Source organism: Moschus berezovskii, chromosome 10 (assembly GCF_049115385.1).
Source record: "Moschus berezovskii isolate FMDL1 chromosome 10, NW_MosBer_1.0, whole genome shotgun sequence".
Classification (NCBI taxonomy): Eukaryota; Metazoa; Chordata; class Mammalia; order Artiodactyla; family Moschidae; genus Moschus; species Moschus berezovskii.
This window is the reverse complement of record NC_142469.1, coordinates 13,458,016-13,480,494: the sequence shown is the minus strand read 5'-3', so window position 1 is coordinate 13,480,494 and position 22,479 is coordinate 13,458,016. Positions and strand designations below refer to the sequence as shown.

The 22,479-nt window shown below is 43.5% G+C and overlaps 1 protein-coding gene across 3 annotated transcripts in view; it reads left to right on the top strand.

Moving 5' to 3' along the window:
- COL9A1 (collagen type IX alpha 1 chain) overlaps nt 1–14,467 on the top strand; it is an 85,993-nt gene extending 71,526 nt beyond the window's left edge. For all 3 annotated transcript variants that reach the window (XM_088840927.1, XM_088840926.1, XM_088840928.1), the window contains 3 exons: nt 579–767; nt 7,429–7,506; nt 14,191–14,467. In XM_088840927.1, the coding sequence (XP_088697053.1) occupies nt 579–767; nt 7,429–7,506; nt 14,191–14,378 (455 nt within the window). In that variant the 3' untranslated portion in view covers nt 14,379–14,467. The remainder of the gene's footprint in view (nt 1–578; nt 768–7,428; nt 7,507–14,190) is intronic.
- Nucleotides 14,468–22,479: the final 8,012 nt, after the last annotated feature.

The window sequence follows — 22,479 nt, the reverse complement described above, 5'->3', positions numbered from 1 at the left end:
GCTCTCTTTAACGTCTGGTGTATCATCCAGGCATGAAAAAAACTTGAGAAGGAGAATTATTAGCAAGTCATGGATCCTCAGGATATTTCACGTAAAGTAGTATGTTCAAGCTAAGTACATGAGCCCAGGTCTCAAACGGTGTCTCACTACTAATTCTGGACAATGTCCTTGGCTTTGACACAGCTTCAGGACGTCCACTTGCAGCTATGTTGAGCAGCTTACTTCCTTCCCATCCTGGGTTTTCAGATAACCAGCCAGGTTCAGGTGACACACTCATCCTTTTAGACACGGCTCAGTCCTGAAGGTTAAGGTTCTCTATCCCCTTCCCTGCCTCACGGCAGCAGGACCAGCTCTCCCCACAGAAGGCTGAACATAGCGGCATCAGTGATGCCTCGGGGCAGAAACCTGGGGGAAAACTGACCGAGCTTTATTCATCCCTCACCCCTACCCCCCCCCCGCCCCCATTCTGAAGTTCTGGTGATGCATTTAGAAAAAAGGCACTTGAAATAGTTCACATTTCCCTTGAATCGCCTTTGTGCTTCTGACTTCCCTGGGTGGTTTTGTTTATTACCTTTTAGAGCATTTTGCTCAGATGGCTGCGAGTCTCAAGCGTCCGGACTCCGGAGCCTCAGGCCTCCCTGGACGGCCTGGACCCCCTGGCCCCCCGGGTCCCCCTGGAGAGAATGGCTTTCCAGGCCAGATGGGACTCCGCGGCCTCCCGGGCATGAAGGGCCCCCCCGGCGCTCTTGGTGTGAGGGGCCCTAAAGGTAAGGCCTTTTGCTCATGTGGAACCAGGAACACACACTGGCCTTTTTTTTTAGGTGAATACACTTGTCCTGCAAGTGCCAGGTGTCTGTGATGTGAGATTATCGTTCTGTTCTGTGGGGCTAGTGAAGATTCAAAAGCTGTCATTTGGTAGTTTCGTGACCTTGGTGTGTGATGGTAGTAGACCCAATGCCAGAATTCAGGTTCCTTGACTTTTGGTCTTGATCGTTTCCAGTCATGCTGCTTTGGTTGTAGTTCAAGATAAACTTAAGGATCGTTCAGATTTTTTGTTTGTATTTTGAGACCCTGAAATCATTGTAGAGTTCTCCTAAGATGGCGACTGGCTCTGGAGTCTTTGTATCTATTACTTCAACTAATGAGGTTTGTTAGCAGGACGTCAGAAAAATCTCTTTGCGAGTTAAAGCTGCCTCCCTCTTCTTTTATTTATTTGTTTTTGGCCATGCCAAAAATACGCATATGGGGTCTTGGTTCCCTGACCAGGGATCACGCCCATGCCCCCTGCATTGAGGGTGCAGAGTCTTAACCACTGGACTACCAGGGAAACCCCCTCTCCTTCTAAAGAGTGACATTGTATATCAGTTTTGATGGTTTATTTTTTTCAGCTCTGAAGTACAACTGTATTCCTCATGTAACGTGTTGAGAGGGTGTGAGAGAGTTTGTTTCTTCTTTTATTTAAAGCAAGTTAAGCTCTTGAAACCAGTGTCTTGTAGGAAAATAGGATTGTGAGTGTGTTAGGTATTCTGCAGAATTTGCAAAAGAACGGGCTGCCTCAGATGGTGCTTGCTAGTTCAGGTGAGTAGGTCAGTGTGCCCCGGATAATTTACCTAAAGGACTAAAAGTGAGGAGTTTTTGTATCATGATGAGTGACAGCTTTCTGGGAACTTCAGAGGTGTCAAAAACAAGAGAGGTTTCTGAGCCATACAGCAAATTGTCATTAGCTATCTATGTTACATATGGTAATGTAAGTTTCCATTTGACAGAAAACAAAATTCTGTAAAGCAATTATCCTTCAATAAAAAAAAATAAATAAAAACAGAAAAAGAACAGAGGGACTTCTGTTTCTTAGACAGTGATGCTCCAATTAGGGATAGATATGGTGCAAATGGTCAGAGGTCAAGCAAGCTGTCTTTCTGGATCTATAATTGAATGGGAGATGCATTTAGCTCACAACACCCTCAGCTGGAACAGTGTTGTTCATTACTTTTATTTGGCATGTGAAGAGCTGCATGTTAAAAAAAAAAAGAGCCCTAACTGGGGCCTCTTGTGAACTTGGCACAGTTGCCATGTTTTTGGAGGCTGGACAGCGTCACCTGTGGCGCGAGCTCTGAGTTCAGCTTACAGAGAGCTGGACCTCTTCTCTGAAAGGATCCCTTAGCCGTTCATCTCGGTCCTGCTCTGAGTAGTTCGGGGATTCGCACTGGAGGTGCTCCCTGTGATCACGCTGCCCTCACCCACAAATGTAAACCGTTCTAGGGAAGCCCATACCGTGGTTGGACTGTTGGCTTAGCTGTCTCTGTTGTGCCCCGGCCCATGGTGACTCCTCTGCCTGCGTGTGGTCACTGAAGGGAACCAAAGAGCTGCGATTCACAAGAGTGGTCCCTGCGGCCTCAGCATCAACAGAGACCTTGATCAGAAGGCAGATCCTCCCGCCCACCCAGGCTCACTGAGTCTGGAGAGGGGCCCCCAGCGGAGATGTGCTCTTGCGGAGTGGTTGCCTGTCTTCCCTGGGAAGGACCGCCTTGTAGGGTGATGGGGATCACAGCCCTGTTTTCTCCGGCTCTAAGGAAGCCTCCATTTTGGGGGCTGAGTTTAACCTTGAGTTCGTAGGAGCCGGCTCCTGAAGTCCCATCTTCCGTCTAAGGAAGGAAGAGCTCTGTGTGCTCGTTGAGTCAGGACAGCCTGCCCAGGGGAGACAGCTCAGGCTGCCCACGGGACTTACCTGAGGAGCCTTCAACCCTGCCCGTGTCTGCAGCCCCTTCCCAGATACTGCGATCTACTTGGCTTGGTTACTTGGTGCTAAGTCACTTCAGTCGTGTCCGACTCTGTGCCACACCATGGACTGTAAGCCCGCTGGGCTCCTCCGTCCATGGGATGTTCCAGGCAAGACTCCTGGAGTGGGTTGTCATGCTCTCCTCCAGGGGATCTTCCTTACCCAGAGACTGAACTCAGGTTTCCTCCATCTCCTGCACTGGCAGGCATGTTCTTTACCACTAGCGCCACCTGGTTCCTTGGTGTCAGACTTGTAACAGTATTCTGCAGGTGATCTGAGTGTGCACGCAGGACTGAGGAGCACTCCTCACACACGTGACATGACCTGAAAACTTCCTGGGAAGCTGGGAGTCGCAGTGCAGAGTTATGTCTGGGTGGGGCTGGATGGGCCCCGGCAAGTGAACCTTTTTTTGGAGGAGAGAAAACTATATTTCTATATTTGAAACCGGAGAAGTGTCTCTGGCACTGAGTCCATCCATCAGGCAGAATTTGATCGTATTTGGGACTTCCCCCTGTTTCCTGCAGGATTCATGACATAACTTATAAACTAGAAGTTATGCTGTTCTTTTCTTTTTTCTAAAGAACTTTCTCTCCCTGCCCTCCTTCATGCCTTTCTTGGCATTGGGTTCCATTAAAGCAGCATCTTCTCTCAGTTTTACTTCTTAAGATTGGGGTGTGGACAGAAAGGAATAATCAGATTTTCTGAATGATAATTCAGTGCTGACACACATTTGAAGATGTACGTTCTGGGTAGCTGGACTTGACCTTTCTTGTCCTCCACAGACGTTAATAGTTCTACTTAGTAGAAAACATGTGGTGTTCTAACGCCCAAAGTTTAGAGCTCAGATTTTCCTTGAGAATAAACACTCCATCATTTGAAACTTAACTGTTTTACTGATCAGAGAAGAGATGTATTTCATTGCCTTTTTCTTCGTCCTTAGTAAGAGAAGGGATGATGGGAGTCTGGGTTTGCCATAGTCACTTTGAGGGTGTTTTCCAGAGAAATTCCTATGTAGACAAGTTTAACTATTAATAAATCAGTTTCACTAAGCTTTTAACAGTTCAGGCTGTATCTTAATCAAATTACTGTTTTCTTCCTTGAAAGTTACTTTGAAAAACACAGTGGAACATTTTTACCAGGAGCTAGTAGAAGTAAGCCTCAGACCACACTCAAAGCTTCCGTGTGTTTGTGTATTTTGTTTTTGCTGACATGTTTTACACACTTTTATACAAACATGTTAGAGCTGTGTGCTCGTTTCATGAAAGGTGACCCCTGACTGTTCCTGGGTTCATTGCCTAGAATTAAATAAGTCTTTCTTGTCATAAATACTCTTTCTAAATGTTTGTGGTTTGTTGATTTTAAGCCCCTTTGAGACAGGCTGTGTGTATTTCTAAATCTTTTAGTGGGCCTCAAGCAGACATGTCTCCGTGTTAGTGACAGCTAGGGAAACTACACCCGGCACACCTGAGAGTCTCTTTTTCCAGTGTGCATCCTCACTTGAAGATGGAGCATCGATTATAACTTCCAAATAGATGAGTTCAGTAGCAATTTTGGAGCAATATGGATTTCTCTAGTTTCACCCACTCTGAACATAAAAAACTATTTTTCTACTCAAAGTGTCTATTCCCTTCATACTTTATCCAAAGCATCTTTTATAGGCTTTTTATATGTCCTCCTTTCTGACACAACAGGCTGACAAAGGTGGACTTTAGCTTCCAGGCCAGGTTTCCTACATCTTGGAGGAAGATGTGACCAGTGTTTGCTGAAGCAGATTAACCCTGCGGGTGGCGGAGCCCGTGCACGGTGGCTGCTGCAGGCTGCAGGGCGAAAACGTGTTTTTCTATGACTGACCACCGGAAACAGCATCGAAGCTAAGACAAGGGTCTTTAATTCGTAAAAAAATGTTATTCTACATATCATACAGTGCTGTTAATTAATGTTACTACGCTGTGTTCCCTTCATTCTGCAGTGTCCAAATATGCTGGCAATTCCATCCAATGAATTTTTACTTTCAGATCTTGTATTTTTCAGTTCTAGAATCATGATTTTTTGTTAAGGGTTTTCATATCTCTCCAGAAATTTCACATCGCTTCACCCATTATATCCATCTTTCCTATGACTTGGTTTACACACACATATATATAAGTTATTTTAAAGAGGTAATGGTCTTATTCCTTGCAAACATTTTGAAGTTGGTGTGGCTTCATGCTAGAATGTGCTTAACTGTCACTATCTCTGTGAAAGCTGCATTTTAATTTATAATCTTCATCTCGTGTTTTCAGGAAATGTGGCACTTTCTCACTGCCAGCCTTGAGAATTACAGTGAAATGACATTTAAATTGCCAAGTTAACAAGAGAGCTTAAGCTGTTAGTTTTTAAAATGCTAATTGTCATATCTTCCTATTACAGTAATGTCATATTGATGATGAGTATAAAAAATAGCTAGTGCTAAGAGTCGGAGATGACTGAGCGACTTCACTTTCCCTTTTCCCTTTCATGCATTTGGAGAAGGAAATGCAATCCACTCTAGCGTTCTTGCCTGGAGAATCCCAGGGACGGGGGAGCCTGGTGGGCTTCAGTCTATGGGGTCGCACAGAGTCGGACATGACTGAAGTGACTTAGCAGCGGCAGCAGCAGCAGAGTTCAAGCTGAGCTTGAATTCTATGTATATCCTTACATAATATTTATAAAATTTAAATTATCTTCAGAATGTTGATTCATCATATAAATGTTCACACAAGGACATTCACAGCTAAAGTCAAAGTATGATTACTAAACATTCATTTCTTAATTAGAGATTTTTAACTATTTGACAAATACACAGATGGTTGTACAGATATTCTTCCTGTTTTCTTTCTATGAATGATTTTGTTTTTTAGATTGTAACAAACCTGTCGATATTTAATGAGGTCGGATTGATACGAATATTTGGATGAAAAGATTACGTATAGAACTTTTTGTGAAATACCATTGCATCTTCTAAGGATATAGTATAATAATAGCATACTACTTTGCTAATGGGGTAGTAGAAGTTGTCTTCTACTAGGGTAGTCGATGTCATTTAACACCTGTTAACTAAGGTATTAGGGTGTTTTGTTAATGAGGCCAACTTTCTAAGTTTGGCCTTGGCAGGGGCCAGGACAATGAATGCAGGTTTTGTTCTGTGGCTGCTGAATTCCTGAATTTAGTCAACTGTCTTGCAAATGCACATGGTTGGTTGCAGTCCAAAGTACATTCCCTATAAATAATGAGACAGAAACGAAATGTAGGCACTGTGACAGCGCACTTTACATTTCGAAACTTCATTAATTTTTGGTGATGCTAAATTTACATGGTTCAAGGGTTTTAAATGTATAAAAAAAATAATGAAGAGTGTCTGTCCCATGCCTGTCTCCCATCTGCCTGGTTTCCTTTATCCTTCCATTAGGGAATCGCTGTTCTTAGTTTCCTACATACCCTTACCAGTGACACTGTAAAGGATCTATGAATATATATATATTTTTCCTATGTCCTTTTAGCCACAAATCACATTGTCCTTTAGTAAGTCATCTGGGCCTTGCTTTTTACACTTAACAATGTCTTGGGCATCATTTCACAGACCTTCTTCCTCATTCTTCTTTACCCATGCATAATATCCTGCTCTGTGGAAGTTCCAGAGTGTGTACATCTCTTTAATGGATATTTAGATTGTTTTTAAGCTTCCGTTCACTTTTCTTTCTTTCTTTTTAAAGAGTTATTTATTTAGATTTTTGTCTATGGTGGGTCTTCGCCGCTTCGCCCAGGCTTTTCTCTAGTGGTGAGCGGTGGACGGGCTTCTTGTGTTGTGGAACATGGGTTTGGCAGGCAGGCTTCAGTCGCTGCGGTTCATGGGCTCTGGGGCATGGGCTCAGTGGCTCTGTCGCATGTGGACTCTTCCTGGACCAGGGATGGAACCTGTGTCTCTTGCAGTGGCAGGTGGGTTCTTATCCACTGCACCCCCAGGGAAGTTCCCTCAATTTTCTTTCACATTGGATTTGCATATTTCTAATTAAACTTCTTTTCCTAGTTATTGATGATTTAGTCATCATTACAAATGAGACTTTTGTTCACTGCATCTTATAACTGGCTGTTGTTTATATATATAACAAATATTGATTTCCATGTATTTTGTACCTCGCTGAATTATCTTATTGTCTATAGTAGGTTTTGAGTTGATTTTCTAGGGTTTAAGAAAGCAGTCATATCACCTGAAAGCAGGGATGGCTCAAACCAAATAATAATAGTGATAAAGTGGGCATGTTTATATTAATAATGTCCTGACTTCAGTGAAACAGCTCCTTGTGTTTCTTGTTAAGCTTTGTGCCAGCTTCAAGATTGAGATAGATGGACTTTATCATGTTAGGGAAGTAGCTTGGTATTTGTTTTATTGAATGTTGTATCAATGGCTTGTCAGCATCTACCGATAACTATCATTTGATTTTTTCCCATTAGATATCTTAATATAATTAACTCGATTTTTGCCTCGCTATGTACTTAGTAAGACCTAGTTTGTGGCAACCTCGTAACTTTTTGGTGTCTGAATGTGGGCTTTGCTTTAAGTTGAATTTATATTTATGCTTTATGTTCATTTTTATAGACATATAGGAAAGTAACATTTCTTTATTGACATACAGGTGATGCAGGAGAAAAAGGAGATCGTGGGCCCCCAGGAAGAGGTCCCAAAGGTTTGCCAGGAGCTCCCGGTCTCCCAGGTAAGGATGAAGACAAGATGAGGTGGGAAGTGATATCAAGCAGGTGATCCGAACTGGATCACACTGTAAAGTATGGCTCTTTGATTACCTCTGCTTATCATGTGATAATAATGACCGGCATCGATTTTTGAAGACTACCTTTAATGAAGAGTTAAATAGTCTGTAAATCATGTCTGTCTTCTTTGAGAGAAAAATACATGTCTTGAAATGTTACTTTCTTAAGTCAATGCTTTAAAAATTGTTGAGGTCCAGCCACAGTGCACTTGTTATAAAATTCTGGATGAATCGGGCCCTGTCCATTTCTAGCCCAGTGTTTAGTTTTTTTTAACTAAAAAGTCAGAGCAACAGGAAGACGAATCCAAGTTTTCAGCTATTCATGTTGCACAGGGAACAACTGAAATTTTATTCTGAAAGCTTCTCCTTCAAACACCCAGACCCTCCAGAAACCCATATCCCAAAATAAATAAACCTGCACTTTCCTACTCGCAAAAGTCACTCCAAGGATGTAGCCCAGCTGGGTAGGCTGAGGTGACACGGTCGTGTCTGTGTGAGAGCGGGCACTCTGACTGTGTGTCTCTTCTCCTTACACACCGGCCACTCTGTGGCCGAGGCCCAGGCTGCCCCACATGAATCCACTGGATGCGACCGCCCAGTCCAAGTGCAGAAGTGGCCTCCAGGGGCTGAAATCCAGTTCAGGTGAAGAGTGTGAATAGCCTGAGCCTGCAGTAAATGTTCTGAGCACTTCAGGGCCAAGGCTCAGGAAGGCCCCCTGAAGTCCCTGGGGAGACTAGTCAGGGGAGGGGGCTTGTGCAGCAGAAGGGTGCCCCACACTCCCGCCGTGGATCTGAAAAACTTGGTTGAGGGAAATCTAGCAAAGAAATGATCGTTTTCTAATTCTGCTGGAGGCTTACATAGTCAATCATGGCTATAATTGCAGCCCCCAAACATCATTGTTTTCTAATTATCCATTTCATTGCTCCTGGTGATCACTTTCTCATTTAAAAGAATTTTTAAAAGTATGAATGCATTTGGAGATAGCTCAAATGCTGCCTTTCTAAAATGGTAATTGGTGGGCCTGTCAAGATGTTTTCACAAGTTGATGAATTTCTGTGATTGGAAAAGGAAGCCTTTGTGATCAGAAAAGGAAAGAAAATCTGGCTGGAGTTGAGTGGGGCCCAGGGAAGATTTTAATAAACAGTAAAATCTGGATTCATTGATGGATGTCTAGCAGAAAGAAAAGGAAAACAGACTTTACTGAGGGCTCGTCTCCCTTTTCTGTGGTAGAAATAGAATGTTTGAAGGCTAATAAAATAACATCATTACAATTTACCTAATTATCTATGTGTTTGAAGGAGATCCTGACAGTTTCTCCTTCTCCCATTTTATTAACAAATTACAGTTCCTGGATCAGCAGCTTGTATTGCTGGCACAATTTACAAAAAATACATTATTGTATCTGGTGACTTCTGCTTTCAAAAAATTTGTTGATAAATCCCATTTTGAGTTTAAAAATAGGAAGATGGAGACCAGCTTGCATTTGTGCAGTGTCCCAAGGGGGCGTGTTGTCCTCACCTGCAGTCTGCATGGTGCCCGGGACCCTTGCTCAGCCTGGAAGGGGCTCCGTGGATTTGCTTTCTAGGATGCCAGTCATCCGTGTGTGGCTGAGTGGTCAGGTAGGGCAAGTCATCCCCGGCAGCTCTACGTGACCCTCAGCTGGTCTTCTTTGTGAAAATGATTACATTTTAGTCTTGGAGTTAAGGCTTAAATCTGATTTGTTAAAATCAGGTTTGTTCAAGACTCTGAAGCCTGCCCTTCTGTTTCCTTGTTGCATTTTTCAAGCCCTCACCCCTCCCTTCCTGGCTCTACCTGCCTTTGTGTTTCTGTGCTTTAGTTAATTACTTAGGGTGAACTCAGAGTTACAGATTTGTCTTTAAAGAATAATCGAGGGTCACTTTCTGAATCATGCAGTCGGGTTTGTGTTTACCATGCGCTTTGAGGCACCAGCTGGATCGTCGGTTTTGGGTTGGCTCATATCCCCGTGTCTATGCCTAAACATACTCTGGGAACAGTTTCCCAAATCCATCAAGTCCCTGAACAAGAGATTTTGGAGCCATTCTGCCTCTAAATCGATTCCTCTGAGAGTGGGCCCTTGGGAGTGTGGGCTCTGTGTGGGCTTTACACCTTGACTGTCACTTCCGAGCCTTATTGCGTTGGGCTAGTTTCTGACTGGCTCCGTGCGGCGGTGTCCCCACTTAGAAAAGAGTGATAGTAATCAATAATCCCATCTCCCAGAGCACCTGAAACTTCAGTTATTATTATTCCTCCTGTTATGTTTGAGGAAATACAGACTCACGAAGGTCACGGGCCTCGACAAAGATCTCTCGGGTAGTAAGTGACAAGGCCGACATTGACGTGTCCAGGTTCTTGCTGAGGACAGAGGGATGTGCGTGCTGTCCAGGTGTGTCCTGAGTCTGTTTGCCATTCTGGCCCCTGACTCTGGCACATTTCCTTTTCTGCCCCTGGCCCAGAGCTGTGGGGACGACACTGAGCCAGGCCTCTGGGACCTTGGACCCTGCCCCCTGCCCTCACCTGTCCCATCTCTGTCTCTTAACAGAGACCTTTGGTGAGTGTCTCTTCACCAGGAACTCTTTGCCTGTTGCCACTGAACTTGTCCACTGGGAACCAGTTGCTTCCCACTCTGGGGATTTCAAGAAAAGATATTTAAGAGCGGGCCCTGACTTCTTTGTGTATCTAAACGTGCTGGGAGAACGAGGACCTTAGATGATGGTTGTGTGTGAACGTGGCCCGGACGTTAGACTGACTCGCACTTATGGCACCAGGTTTCTTATTCAAGGTTTGCAGATAGATGAGCTTTGCCTGTGGATCCTGAGTGAAGAAGTCCCCAGGTAGAAAGGGCAAACTTGCTTTAGGCTTAAGTCTGTGTGTGTGCTTTCTAAATCGCTTCAGCCATATCCAGCTCTATGCGACCCCGTGGACTGTAGCCCACCAGGCTCCTCTGTCCATGGGATTCTCCAGGCAAGAGTACTGGAGTGGGTTGCTTTGCCCTCCTCCAGAGGACCTTCCTGAGCCAGTGATTGAACCCGAGTCCTCTACATCTCCTGTGTTGGCAGGTGGGTCCTTTACCACCAGTGGCACCTGGGAAGCCCGGGCTTGAGTCTAGCATAGTCATTTATCCCTTTCCTGCGGCTGTCCTGTTCCCACTTTTATTGGGGTGTGGGGATCTTACGTAAAAAAACCACTTTATACACTAATTCCTGAAACGTGTGCTTTGTCAAGCACTCAGAACAAGGTGAGAAATGTAAGAAATTCCCTTTTGAATGCTGGAAATGATTTCCATGTTTTGTTTTTAAAGCCTGTGTCTTAGTCCCTTTAATTGCATTGTAGGTGTTATTAGGGCCGAGAGGCTGGGCATCTGTCTGTAACACGACTGCCCTCTAGTGTTAGTACAGAGAATGACACAGACGTTCATTTTTAAAAATCATGAAAGGTTTGGCAGTAACATTTCATAGGTCCTTAAAATTTCAGAAAACTCTAATTATTAGGCTGTTAGTGTAGCTCGAACACCCATGAGGCAGGCAAAGCAGAGTGAGAGCAATTTCGATTCGTGCTTTCTCTTCCCCGTAAGAGTTGAAGAGGTTTCTGCCGTACAACTATATATATATATACGTGCATATATGCATAAGTATACATATACCCCCTCCCTCCTGAACCTCCCTCCCACTCCTCCTCCCGTTCTCCAGGTCATCACGGGGCAGCCAGCTGAGCTCCCTGTGCTATACAGCAGCTCCTGCTGGCTGGCTGTTTAGCGCAGTCATTTTTATGTGTCAATGCCACTCTCTTCCTTTCCTGCCCTCTCCTTCCCCTGCTGCAGGACCATGCTTTTTGAGCCCTGAGGGTCAGACAGCTTCTGCTGAAGCCCGAACCTGTGCTTGTGTAGTGCCGAGCTGCCAGGGCAGTGTGCAAACAGCGGACATGCTGTGTCCTGATGGTCCTGTTACCAACTCTGGCGTTGGCTCATGGGCTGCCGTTTGTCCAGCCTGACCACTTAAAGGCATTTATATCTGGCCTCTCTTTTTAAGCCTTAAAAGACCAATTCAAGCTTTAACTGTCTTCGTGCCAGGAAATCTGAACAGGCTCTGTTGAAAGGCAGGGTTCTGCTAAAACCTTGTCAACAGGTGCTGTGGGTTAGGGGTAGACCTTGTCTTGAGAGGGAAACACAGAATTGCCTGCTTCATCACTTGTTGTAGTCAAATGAAGGCTTATGAGGTAAATGAAGGGAAATTACTTATATCTGCTTGTCTACAGCCTTGAGATATATAGAGTCAGAGATAATTATTCTCTTAAAGCTTCACTACATTTTGTCCTGTAATGTGGCTTTTGTGGACCTAATAGTAAGTATAATGGGAAGAATGTTATGTGTAAAGCAGTGTCTCTAATGTAGTTTCCTTCTAAAAGTATGTGGGCTGTGTGATAAGGCAGCTAAAAAAGACCAGATCACTGCAGCAAGACCAACAGAAGACAAATGGGATAAATAAGCTTTTTCTGGGCTCTAAAATCACTGCAGATGGTGATTGCAGCCATTAAATTAAAAGACGCTTACTCCTTGGAAGGAAAGTTATGACCAACCTAGACAGCATATTAAAAAGCAGAGACATTACTTTACCAACAAAGGTTCGTCTAGTCAAGGCTATGGTTTTTCCAGTGGTCATGTATGGATGTTAGAGTTGGACTATAAAGGAAGGTGAGCACAGAAGAATTGATGCTTTTGAACTGTGGTGTTGGAGGAGACTCATGAGAGTCCCTTGGACTGCAAGGAGATCCAACCAGTCCATCGTAAAGGAGATCAGTCCTGGGTGTTCATTGGAAGGACTGATGTTGAAGCTGAAACTTCAGTACTTTGGCCACCAGATGCGAAAAGCTGACTCATTGGAAAAGACCCTGATGATGGGAAAGATTGAGGGCAGGAGAAGGGGACGACAGAGGATGAGATGGTTGGATGGCATCACCGACTCAATGGACATGGGTTTGGGTGGACTCCAGGAGTTGGTGATGGACAGGGAGGCCTGGTGTGCTGCGGTTCATGGGGTCGCAAAGAGTCGGACACTACTGAGCAAGAACTGAACTGAAAATAGGGACGGAAAACTGAAAACTGCTGAGAAACAGGGAAAGGAACTAAATTTAAGTGAATATAATTGAACGTATAGATTTTGTTTTCACCTTTTGGCTTAATAACCAAATTAAGACTGTGGACGCGAGGAGAAATGAAAGTGTTAGTCGCTCAGTTGTGTCCGACTCTCTGTGACCCCATGCGACCTGCCAGGCTCCTCTGTCCCTGGGATTCTCCAGCCAAGAATACTGGAGCAGGTTGCCATACCCTTCACAAGGGGATCTTCCTGACGCAGGGATCGAACCTGCGTGTCCTGCATTGCAGGCAGATTCTTTACCATTTGAACCACTAGGGAAGCCCGGACCCAAGGGAGGATGTCTGTAAACACTGTGTTATCCTGGCACACAGGATTCTTTTTTACATGCCTCTGGTATCAGCACCTTTGCAGGCATCGTGTGACAGCATGCTGGGCAATGGAGAGAATGTTCGCAGAAATGTGTCTCTTTATTATGGGGTCTGTGACTCCATTCTTCACTGCTTCATGGATGGACCAATCTTTGGACTTGACAAAAGAAAGAAAAGCCCCAAAGAGCCTAAGGCACTTTGCAGTTCCTGTTGGGGTAAAACTCTGATGAGAAGGATTTCAGGGAGCTTTGTGGGGTGCATGCTTATTGACATGAAGCAATAATTTTCTAATAGTCATTCATTGGGTGCATTCAGGCAGAGAGTATAGTCTAAGGCAGGCATCATCCATCTTGTGGATGCAAAGACAGGGAGATGAGTGACTCGTATGGCAGAGCTAGGCCTTTCATCCACCTGTCTGCATCTTCCAACGTGCCCAGGGGCACATCTTCCTGCCTGGAACTTGATCACCCGCTAGAAATAAGGGTGGCTGCTACAGGAGCGCAGTCTGAAGAAATACAGCGTGAGGCGCAAATGTGAGTTGGCGTGTATGATTTTAAATCTGCTAGTAGCCAAGTTAAAAAGTCAGAATCAGGTGAAATTCATTTTAATAATTATATACATATGATGATGGAATAATTGTTTAACCCACTGGGTCCAACATGTTGTAATTTCCTTATGTAGTAAGTACAATGGAGAAGGAAATGGCAACCCACTCCAGTGTTCGTGCTTGGAGAATCCCAGGGATGGCGGAGCCTGGTGGGCTGCCGTCTATGGGGTTGCACAGACACGACTGAAGTGACTTAGCAGCAGCAGTAAGTACAAACTGTATCGATGAACTGTTAACAAATTGAGATCCCGGTGTGTTTGGCACCTGAGTCGGCCTGTTCCCGGGCTCAGCAGACGTCTGTGTGGAGAGGCTGCTGTATCCGGCAGGGGATGAGAGATTCCGGGGTCTCCTAACATTTTTAATTTTGCAACGACTCAACTGCCATGAAGGGATCGTGTCCTACCATGCAGATCTACTTTGGCCATCCCGTTGTTTCTGAGCGTCTCTCCAGGCCCTCTGCACACGCTGCCGGGCTGGCGAGGGGGCCCGTGCCTTCCGCGTCTGCGGGTCTCCTGCTCATGAGCGCGCCTTCTGTGTGTTTCAGGTGACCCGGGTCCTGCCAGCTACGGGAGGAACGGCCGCGACGGCGAGCGAGGGCCCCCCGGGCCGGCGGGCATCCCCGGTGTGCCTGGCCCGCCGGGCCCCGCGGGCCCCCCTGGTTTCTGCGAGCCAGCGTCCTGCACCATGCAGGCCGGTCCGCGGGCATTCAACACCAAAGGTCCCAATCAGTGAGGGCCTTGGTGCCACGCGGCTGTTGGTGGAAACGACGCCTGGGGGAGAAACACCCCCTTCAGTGGCATACACTAGGAGTCCCGTCAGGTTTAGGACAATGGTGCTATTCAGCAAATCCTCTCTGCTTTGTCTTTGAGGGAGCCACAGAGCAATGGATCAGACAGACCACACCCCTCCCTTTGAGTGAATCGGCAGTCCCGTCCCCAGGCTCTCGAACTCGCGTGTGCTATCTGTGTGCGGTGTGTCACGGCCGCTGTGCCAATAAACAGAGGCCGCTGTGTGGTTTACCTCAGTTGCCTGGTTACTTCCATTTTGTAGTGAGCGTGTGTTCTGGACGCTCGTTCCAGCTCTGCAAGGATTTGCCATTCCTGTCAACAGAACTGGTGCTTAAGATCCCCATCACTGTGCTCCTGGGGACTCTGCGGTTGCTGTGCCGCTTGGGGTGGTTTCCTTACACCCGTGGGGTTCTCAGTGTCAGCTTGCCTTTCTGCTGAACTGTACTGTATCCAAACCCATTCGTATTTTAGGCTCGTCCATGTGAAAGCAAAGAAAGAATACCCCACCATTCAGTAGTTTTATTGATGAAATTATTTATTTTCAAAGTTTGAGGTCACATCTCTGGTTGTACCAAAGAAGCAATAAATACGATTTCTTACTCTCTTGCATGTTTTTTGATAGCTGTGTTCAATGAAAAGATGTCCCTTACAGTTGTTCAGATATGTAAAGCTTTTTAAATACTGGCATTTCTGTAGGCCTGTGTTTATAATGTTAGTGCTTTGTTCTACAGAGAAATTAAAAAGTCCCTACTGCCCCCCAGAGGGTGTGGCCTTGTGACAGAGTTCTTTGTATGTTGTGTATGGTGGGGGTGGAGCGTGGCAGGTTGGGGGAGGCGGTAGGGGAGGTTTCATTGACCTTTTAGAAATGAAATGAGAGTTATGAGCCCATCCTCCAGAAAAATGTACAAATGCACTTGCACAGAACTGCTTGCATGCTATGGCAGATTGCATGGGCCCCCCAAGTCTAGCTTTGCTCAGGTTCTGGGGGAGAAACTGCTGCCTTCATTTCAGTGTTTTCCTGTTTAGAATTTCACTCCACAAATGATTTATGTTGTACTCAGTTTTTTCTTATAAACTGTATAAAGGCAGCTCAGCTAAAGCACTGTATTCTTATCAATAAGATAGGTATTGCCTGGCCCCTCAAGCACTCCATTACTTTTTACATAATCACACTGTTTTGTCACCATCTGTATTAACTATCAACCGGCCTTAACATAGTCAGTTTGTGTCACAGGGCATATGATCACCTGTCCCAGGCGTAGCACAGTGTGCCAGTCAGGATCTTCTTCGTTTATGGAACTCCGTTCTCTCAAGTCAAGGGGAGTAAGCCCTGATAGGGGTGATGCCTCACCTTATTGGTGAAGCATTTCTTCCCTCAGCTGGACTCTCAGCATTTTAAAATCTTAGCCCCATTCATTTGGTTAAATCAATCAACATGTAATGTGTATTTGGGTTTCTTTAAAGCTGCTCACAGCCTCGAGTTCCATGCTCCTGGTGTGGATTGGGTGTCAGGGGAACAGTTCCAGCTTGTCTGCGTAGGTTGGTGCCATCTACACACCAGGGAGGACGGTCCTCCTCCTTGTGGAAGAGAATCTTTGCAGACAGAGACTGTGGTCATAACTGTTTACATGGTCTCCACATGGATGGCAAACCTTTCCAGGTGCTGTGACATGTAATCCAATAAGTTCAAAGAAATCGCCTTTATTTTCACCAAGGTGGTTTTATTTTAACTGGAGTGACACAGTCAGATACCACAAAAGAAAAATTAGATAAATAAATACGTTTCTCAGTTCTGATAAATAGGTTTATCAGATTCATAAGAAAATTAAAAAAAAATAAAATTTCAAGGAAAAGTTGAATCTACTGTTTTACAAACTTGATATACAAAAGGCTGTACAGCAAGCTCCATAGACACAGCAAACTGGAAACCACCACTTACAAAGCGATTGTGCGAAATGAGCACTTCCCCAACGGTGGGAGTAATCCATCATAAATCCAGTTCAGAAACAGCTTACAGAAGCAGTATAGACTTGACAGAGAAATTGCAAAGAAAACATCTCACTGATCCTCTCCATGAAAGAATGCTGATAAATCTTGAATTAGACCAAATCTCTCACTTCAGCAAACAGAAATCCTCCAGACCTCAGGAAAGTTGGAAGGTGTCCGAGTTGCTGAGAAAAGTGTGGGATAATTACAGGTAGTTAGAAACGTGCATGTTACTTACTCAAGGGCTGATGATCTAATTCTAAGCCAGTGCGTCTGTGACGCTGTGACCTGATTTCCATCCCATAGATCTGACAGGTTGGGTAAGAACTGTGGAAATCACTTCCCAGTGACTGAACACATAAATCCCCAGCACAGTTTGGGATAATTGACTTTGTCTAGCAGAAGGGGATGAATGAGTAGTCGTATCAGTTTCATGATTGGTTTTATTATTTATGGACACACTATTTCAAGCTAACTACATGAATATTGCTATCCTTAAACATCTTAAGTAAAATCTGATTTACTTGCAACCTGAAATAAGCTTAATGTAAATCCCTGCTTTAGAAGATAAATCTCTGTATTCTTTATTTTTTTGGCTCTTAACAGCTTCTCTGATAATTAACATGTCTGAATTTAAAAATAAACTAATACAGGGGGAAGATCACTAGAAATACATACAGTCACACTAAAAATGAAGAAAATGGTTTTTAAACATTTTCTGGGAACCATGGCATAAGATGTGAAAAAGCAATATTAAGAAAAGCACTAGCCAACAAGTAATCCTGCTGTTTACAAACAGGGAATGGATGTAAATTATTTAAAATATCTTTTTAGAAAAAGAACATTTGTTTTAAATAAATATAGGTCAAGTCTCTCTCTCTTTTTTTTTTTCTAGAGTAAAATTGATACTTCTCAGCTATGTGCTGAGTCTTTGTTAGTGAGCTTTGATCCAGGTCATGGCAGTATTAATTCATATGGCTCAGTAAATATTAAATCAGAATTGGTTTACCATAAGAACGTATGACTATAGATACACATGACCGAATGCTCTTTAAAGAACTAACCAGAGGAAGTATAATGCATTGGTTGGCACATTACACAGTTTAATGTATCTGGTTATCAGGAAGAGGATGCTGGCGGATCGTATTTTTGATCTTGATAAATGGGAATCCATGCCAACTTTCCCCTTAACAATCTTCTCACATCTCGCTCTTGAGGCCAGATTTTCTAAGAATACCTACAGAGAAAGCAAATGATGGGAACTGGCTCCAGGAAACTCTTTTAAGATTTGTCTAAATTTGTCTCTGGCCTCCACGTTGAAGACTTTTCTGTGAAAAGACTTCAGACTATCCCTTAGAGAGCGCATGACTACCTTGCTCTTCATGAAGGACCTGAGGGTGAGGATCAGTAAGAACTCTGTAAATCATTTCCCAGTCTAAGCAGGAATCTAAATCCACTGGCAGGTTGTGATGGGATTCATTTCTGTTAAAGAGACATGCTGCGTATTTAACCTAATGGCCCATCACTCAGGATGGAAGAGCTTATGTTTCTGAGAAAAGTTAACTCTGACATTTCTCATCTTGCTTAAGCCCACATGATTTAGTGAGGAGATCACCATGTGTGGTGACCAAAGTCACAGAGGCCTGGATACTGTCTTGTTTCTGCTTTTAATTCTCATCCAAATTCATCAGACCAAGCTTTTTAATGAGTTGCCACTGAGCTGGGCTGTGAATGTAATTCTTACAAGCTAAGTGTGGATTCATGTGACAAACGAAAGTATGATTACGAGCGTGGTATTGACATAAGCCGTGCAACAGGCCAGTCTGCAAACTCCTCAGCATCCGTGGGCTCACACTTGGGGTGTGAGTGTGCCTGCAGCCTCCCTGTGGCTGACACCCGTCAGCAGAACTGAGATGCAGAGCTTCAGCTAAAGAAGAGATGCTGCTAACAACCGCACCTCAGAACTCCCTGATCGAGGGTCAAATCTTTTATTGCTGAGATAAGTGACAAACTCATTATGCAACACAAACATACAGGAATCAACTCCTCAAAGCAGTATAACCACGTGGGATTTGGCATAAACCTAGCGCCATTCCACTTAACAGCAGTATGTTGAATTAAACCTTACGTAGCTTGATGAGGTAAGATAAAGAACAAAGAGAATGGACAAAAAATGCACCCAAAGTCTTATTTTAAAAATAAATAGTTTAAAAATATGTCATAAAACAATCTGAATTTAAATACATTAATACACTGAAAACTATTTATGCCTAAAATGTACTTTAAATAAAAGAGCAAAATAGTTGTGATGCAGTTAGCATCGTCACACCCATATGCTTATCCTTGTCAGGCGACACACACCCTTCTGATAAACTAAATCTTACTAACTACCCCCTAAATTTAGTGAAATCTCTTACTTTATTAGTATTCTCTTTTGGCAAATTCATGAAGCAAGTAGCTAACTCCTGGAGTTGTAACCTATATCACTCACTATTGGCTCTGAAAGTGAAAGTTGCTCAGTCATGTCCGACTCTGTGCGACCCCATAAACGGCAGCCCACCAGGCTCCACCGTCCCTGGGATTCTCCAGGCAAGAATACTTGGGAAAGTTTAAATAGTATTTTGAAAAATAGTGTTTCTTATCTTAACTTTTGTAAATAGTGATACATTTCTAAAAAAATATAATTATACAAATCTAATTGTAAACTTTTAAGTACTTTGAACAGTGTGAAGATTTGGACATTGTCTAATTCTATGAATGGTCTACTTCTTGTGATAAACTAAGTTCTTTTTATTTGCCAAAAGAGACTTTCTATCCTGTTTAATAGATAACATGATTACTCAAGTGTTTTCATGTTAATCACTAAAATATGAGGGTAGCATACAAACTGAAGTTACAAATAGTAAAATTTCAAGTTAGCTAGTCATATAAATACACTTATGAAATAAAACTGAAACAGTCAACAAATCAAATGTTATTGTGCCTGCTTCATAAAGATACTTAAAGTGAGGAAAACATAAATTAACAAGAAATTATTTACAAAAGTAAAAAAAGAGTCAGTGCAAAAGCAAAGGTTTTGATGGTGGTGTCTACTCAGCTGTTTCCAGCCTTTTGTTTCTGCAGGTCTGTTCAATTCTTCTGATACAAATTGCTTAAGACACCATCTTGTGGACAAAAGGTGATATACCACTGGTTCTCTATGGTGGAGAAAGACTGCAGAAAAGCTCAACCTTATTTAACTCCTAAAACATACTCATAAGAAATCATTTTATCATCCAAACATCAAATGACATCTTTCACAGATAATATATCTTAAGATAATTACTGATGCTCTATCATAAAAGTGTCTAAAATTTTAAAGTTTCAACAATGTTATGAAACATAGAAATCAGCATATGGGATTACCAGTACTTTAAAGTCATTAATTAAACTACTTTGATAATAAGGTGAAAAATTTCAAAGGTTAAGACTGGCTGTGTTTCTGTTACAGTTATGAAAAAATGGTTAATGTCTTCAGCAGAAGAGAAGAATAACAAAGTCATGAATTATTCTTCCTTTTTCTAAAGGCCATAAATATTAATTGAAGTCAAATCTTGTTCTTTGCGCAGAAGGATTTCTATCTGACAGTGTTACCTGATCTTGACACAAAATGTTAGACTGGAATTCAAACACTTCTATAGGGCAAACACACAACTTTTAATTGCCATCGTGTGAGTGCGTGCTAAGTGGCTTCAGTCATATCTGACTCTTTGCGACCCCATGGACTGTAGCCTGCCAGGCTCTGTCCAAGCGATTCTCCAGACAAGAATACTGGAGCGGGCTTCCATGCCCTCCTCCAGGGTACCTTCCCAACCCAGAGATCGAGCCTGCGTCTTGTGTCTCCTGCATCGGCACGCGGGTTCTTTATCACTCCTGCTATGTGGGGAGCCTGTTGCCATCACGGCCTGCAATTACTTTGTATTTAAGCACACTTTGTTGTGTGGAGTCCAGACAAGAGATAACTCATGAAATGTGGTCATTCTTCTCTGCTGTGGACACTGCTGACTTCTGTGTGGAAGTGAACAAAGGTTCTGGAATGGAACAAAATGAGACAAGAGAACTGGCCACCACCAAGGCAGTTAGGGAAAGTCTTCACACCCTGTTTGGGGCCTTAATTGTCCACTTTCTTTTTGTTAAAAGAATCAGGCAACTGCCAGGTCTTCACTTTACTGGTGCTGTGTTTGCCGGGTGCAGCCCTTCTTGCTGCGCCTTGCTTCATCTCCTGCACAGGCAGCCAAGCAGAGTTCATTCTGTGTGATGCAGCCCTTTCCTCTGGTTATGCTCAGGTAGGATTGAATCACACGTGTCAGTTGTTTAGAAAGGACCTGAGTCACTGTGACAACTCAAGTTTATAATTGGCATCAACTCCTTAAATCACCTGACTAAATCCAGACCCTTGAAACAGGAATAAACCAGTCCAGCATTAATGGGATTTACAAAAAGAAAGGTTCTGAAATACTTAATTTGTAGAAAGGACACATGAAATATTCTCTGGAATTAAAATGAGCAGAATTTGTAAAACAAGAAAATGAACTGAGTCTTCTTGCGTCTGTGAAGGGATCGACTCCAAGAAAACAATGCATTGATCACCATTGACAAAAAAGTTCAGGAAAGCAGTAAAATGCTAAAATAAATCTGGATTAACAAAGAAGCAAAGGAATAAGCAAACAATTAATATGAAAAAATAATCTTTGAAAACAGATAAAATGTTTTTAGCTTTATGACAAATTCAAGTAAATTAATGAATGGCAGAGGAGTTGTAAGCTTCCAGAAAATTCAACAAATTAAAGCTCCACAAATTAAAAGCTCAAGATATACACATAGCACCAGATTTCAGACCTCTGTACATTTTGTGGGGATAAATGATCATTTTACTAAGAACATGTATGTGCATATTCTGATTGTGTCAGTCTGAAACACAGCACCATTGTAGGTATTGCACAGGAAAGAAAATGAAGGAGAAAATAAATTTAAAATTAACAACACTTGAAATAAATAAAATGACCTTGGAAATGGAAATAAATAAACTTGGAAGTGAAATATACAGTATTTTTCAACATGAAATAACAAAAAGGGTGTACATATGCTCAGCCATGTATATAGTACCTGACCATCAGTTCATCCAACTACAATGAAAACCAGTTCAAACCCCGGGTGCATTTGAACAAAGCTGCCTCCATGGAGGCATGCTGCCCACAAGACCGTGCTCACAGCTTTTCACAATCTGTCCCAATGGCAGATGTCTGTGGCGGGGCGGGGGCTGGGAGGGTTCACGCTCTCCGCATCCCTAGGACCCACCACTCAGATTTCAACAATATCCTCCTGCCCAGAGTTCCAGGAAATCATTTTCAACCAACAGTTTCTCAAAATAATGTACGGACAAGCCATGAAGCTACCATTCAGCTGTTTGGTTGGCAATCACACGTTTTCATCCCGGTCAGAGGATGTGGTCTGGGCAGTGTCTGTGCCCCTGAAGTGCATGGACTTTCGCTCGGTCTTGTGGATTTCCTTCATGGCTCTGAGGCTCTAGCTGCAGCTTCTGAGAAGCATCATTCTTCCTACAAGCTTCTAGGTTTCAGCTTGTTGATATGCATCTGTGGATACCACACCATCTTCTAGCACAAGGAGGTTTCTTTTCCAGTTGCTAGAAGTCCCATCCTTTGTTCTGATGGCTGGTTCTTAATGTCTGAGAGTCATGAGGTCAGAAGGCTAATGGACTCGGGCCCAAAGACTCTGCGAGGCCCTTTAAACTTTGAAAGTACCAAAGACAGCTGGGTGCCTTCACCACAAGACACCTCCCAGAAAAATCAGCTTTCTGTTTCCCAAATGAGAAACTCGGCAAAGGGACCACAGTGCTGGGCCTTGACTTCGCTCCTTCCTTCTTACGCAGGACACACTCGTGCTGGTGGGACTGCTTTGACTGGAGCTCATTACACAGGAGCAACAAAATCATTTCAGTAGTTGGCTCTCGTAGGATTTGGGCTCCCTGATAAGACAGCCTCCTGAGTTTTCTTCCAGAA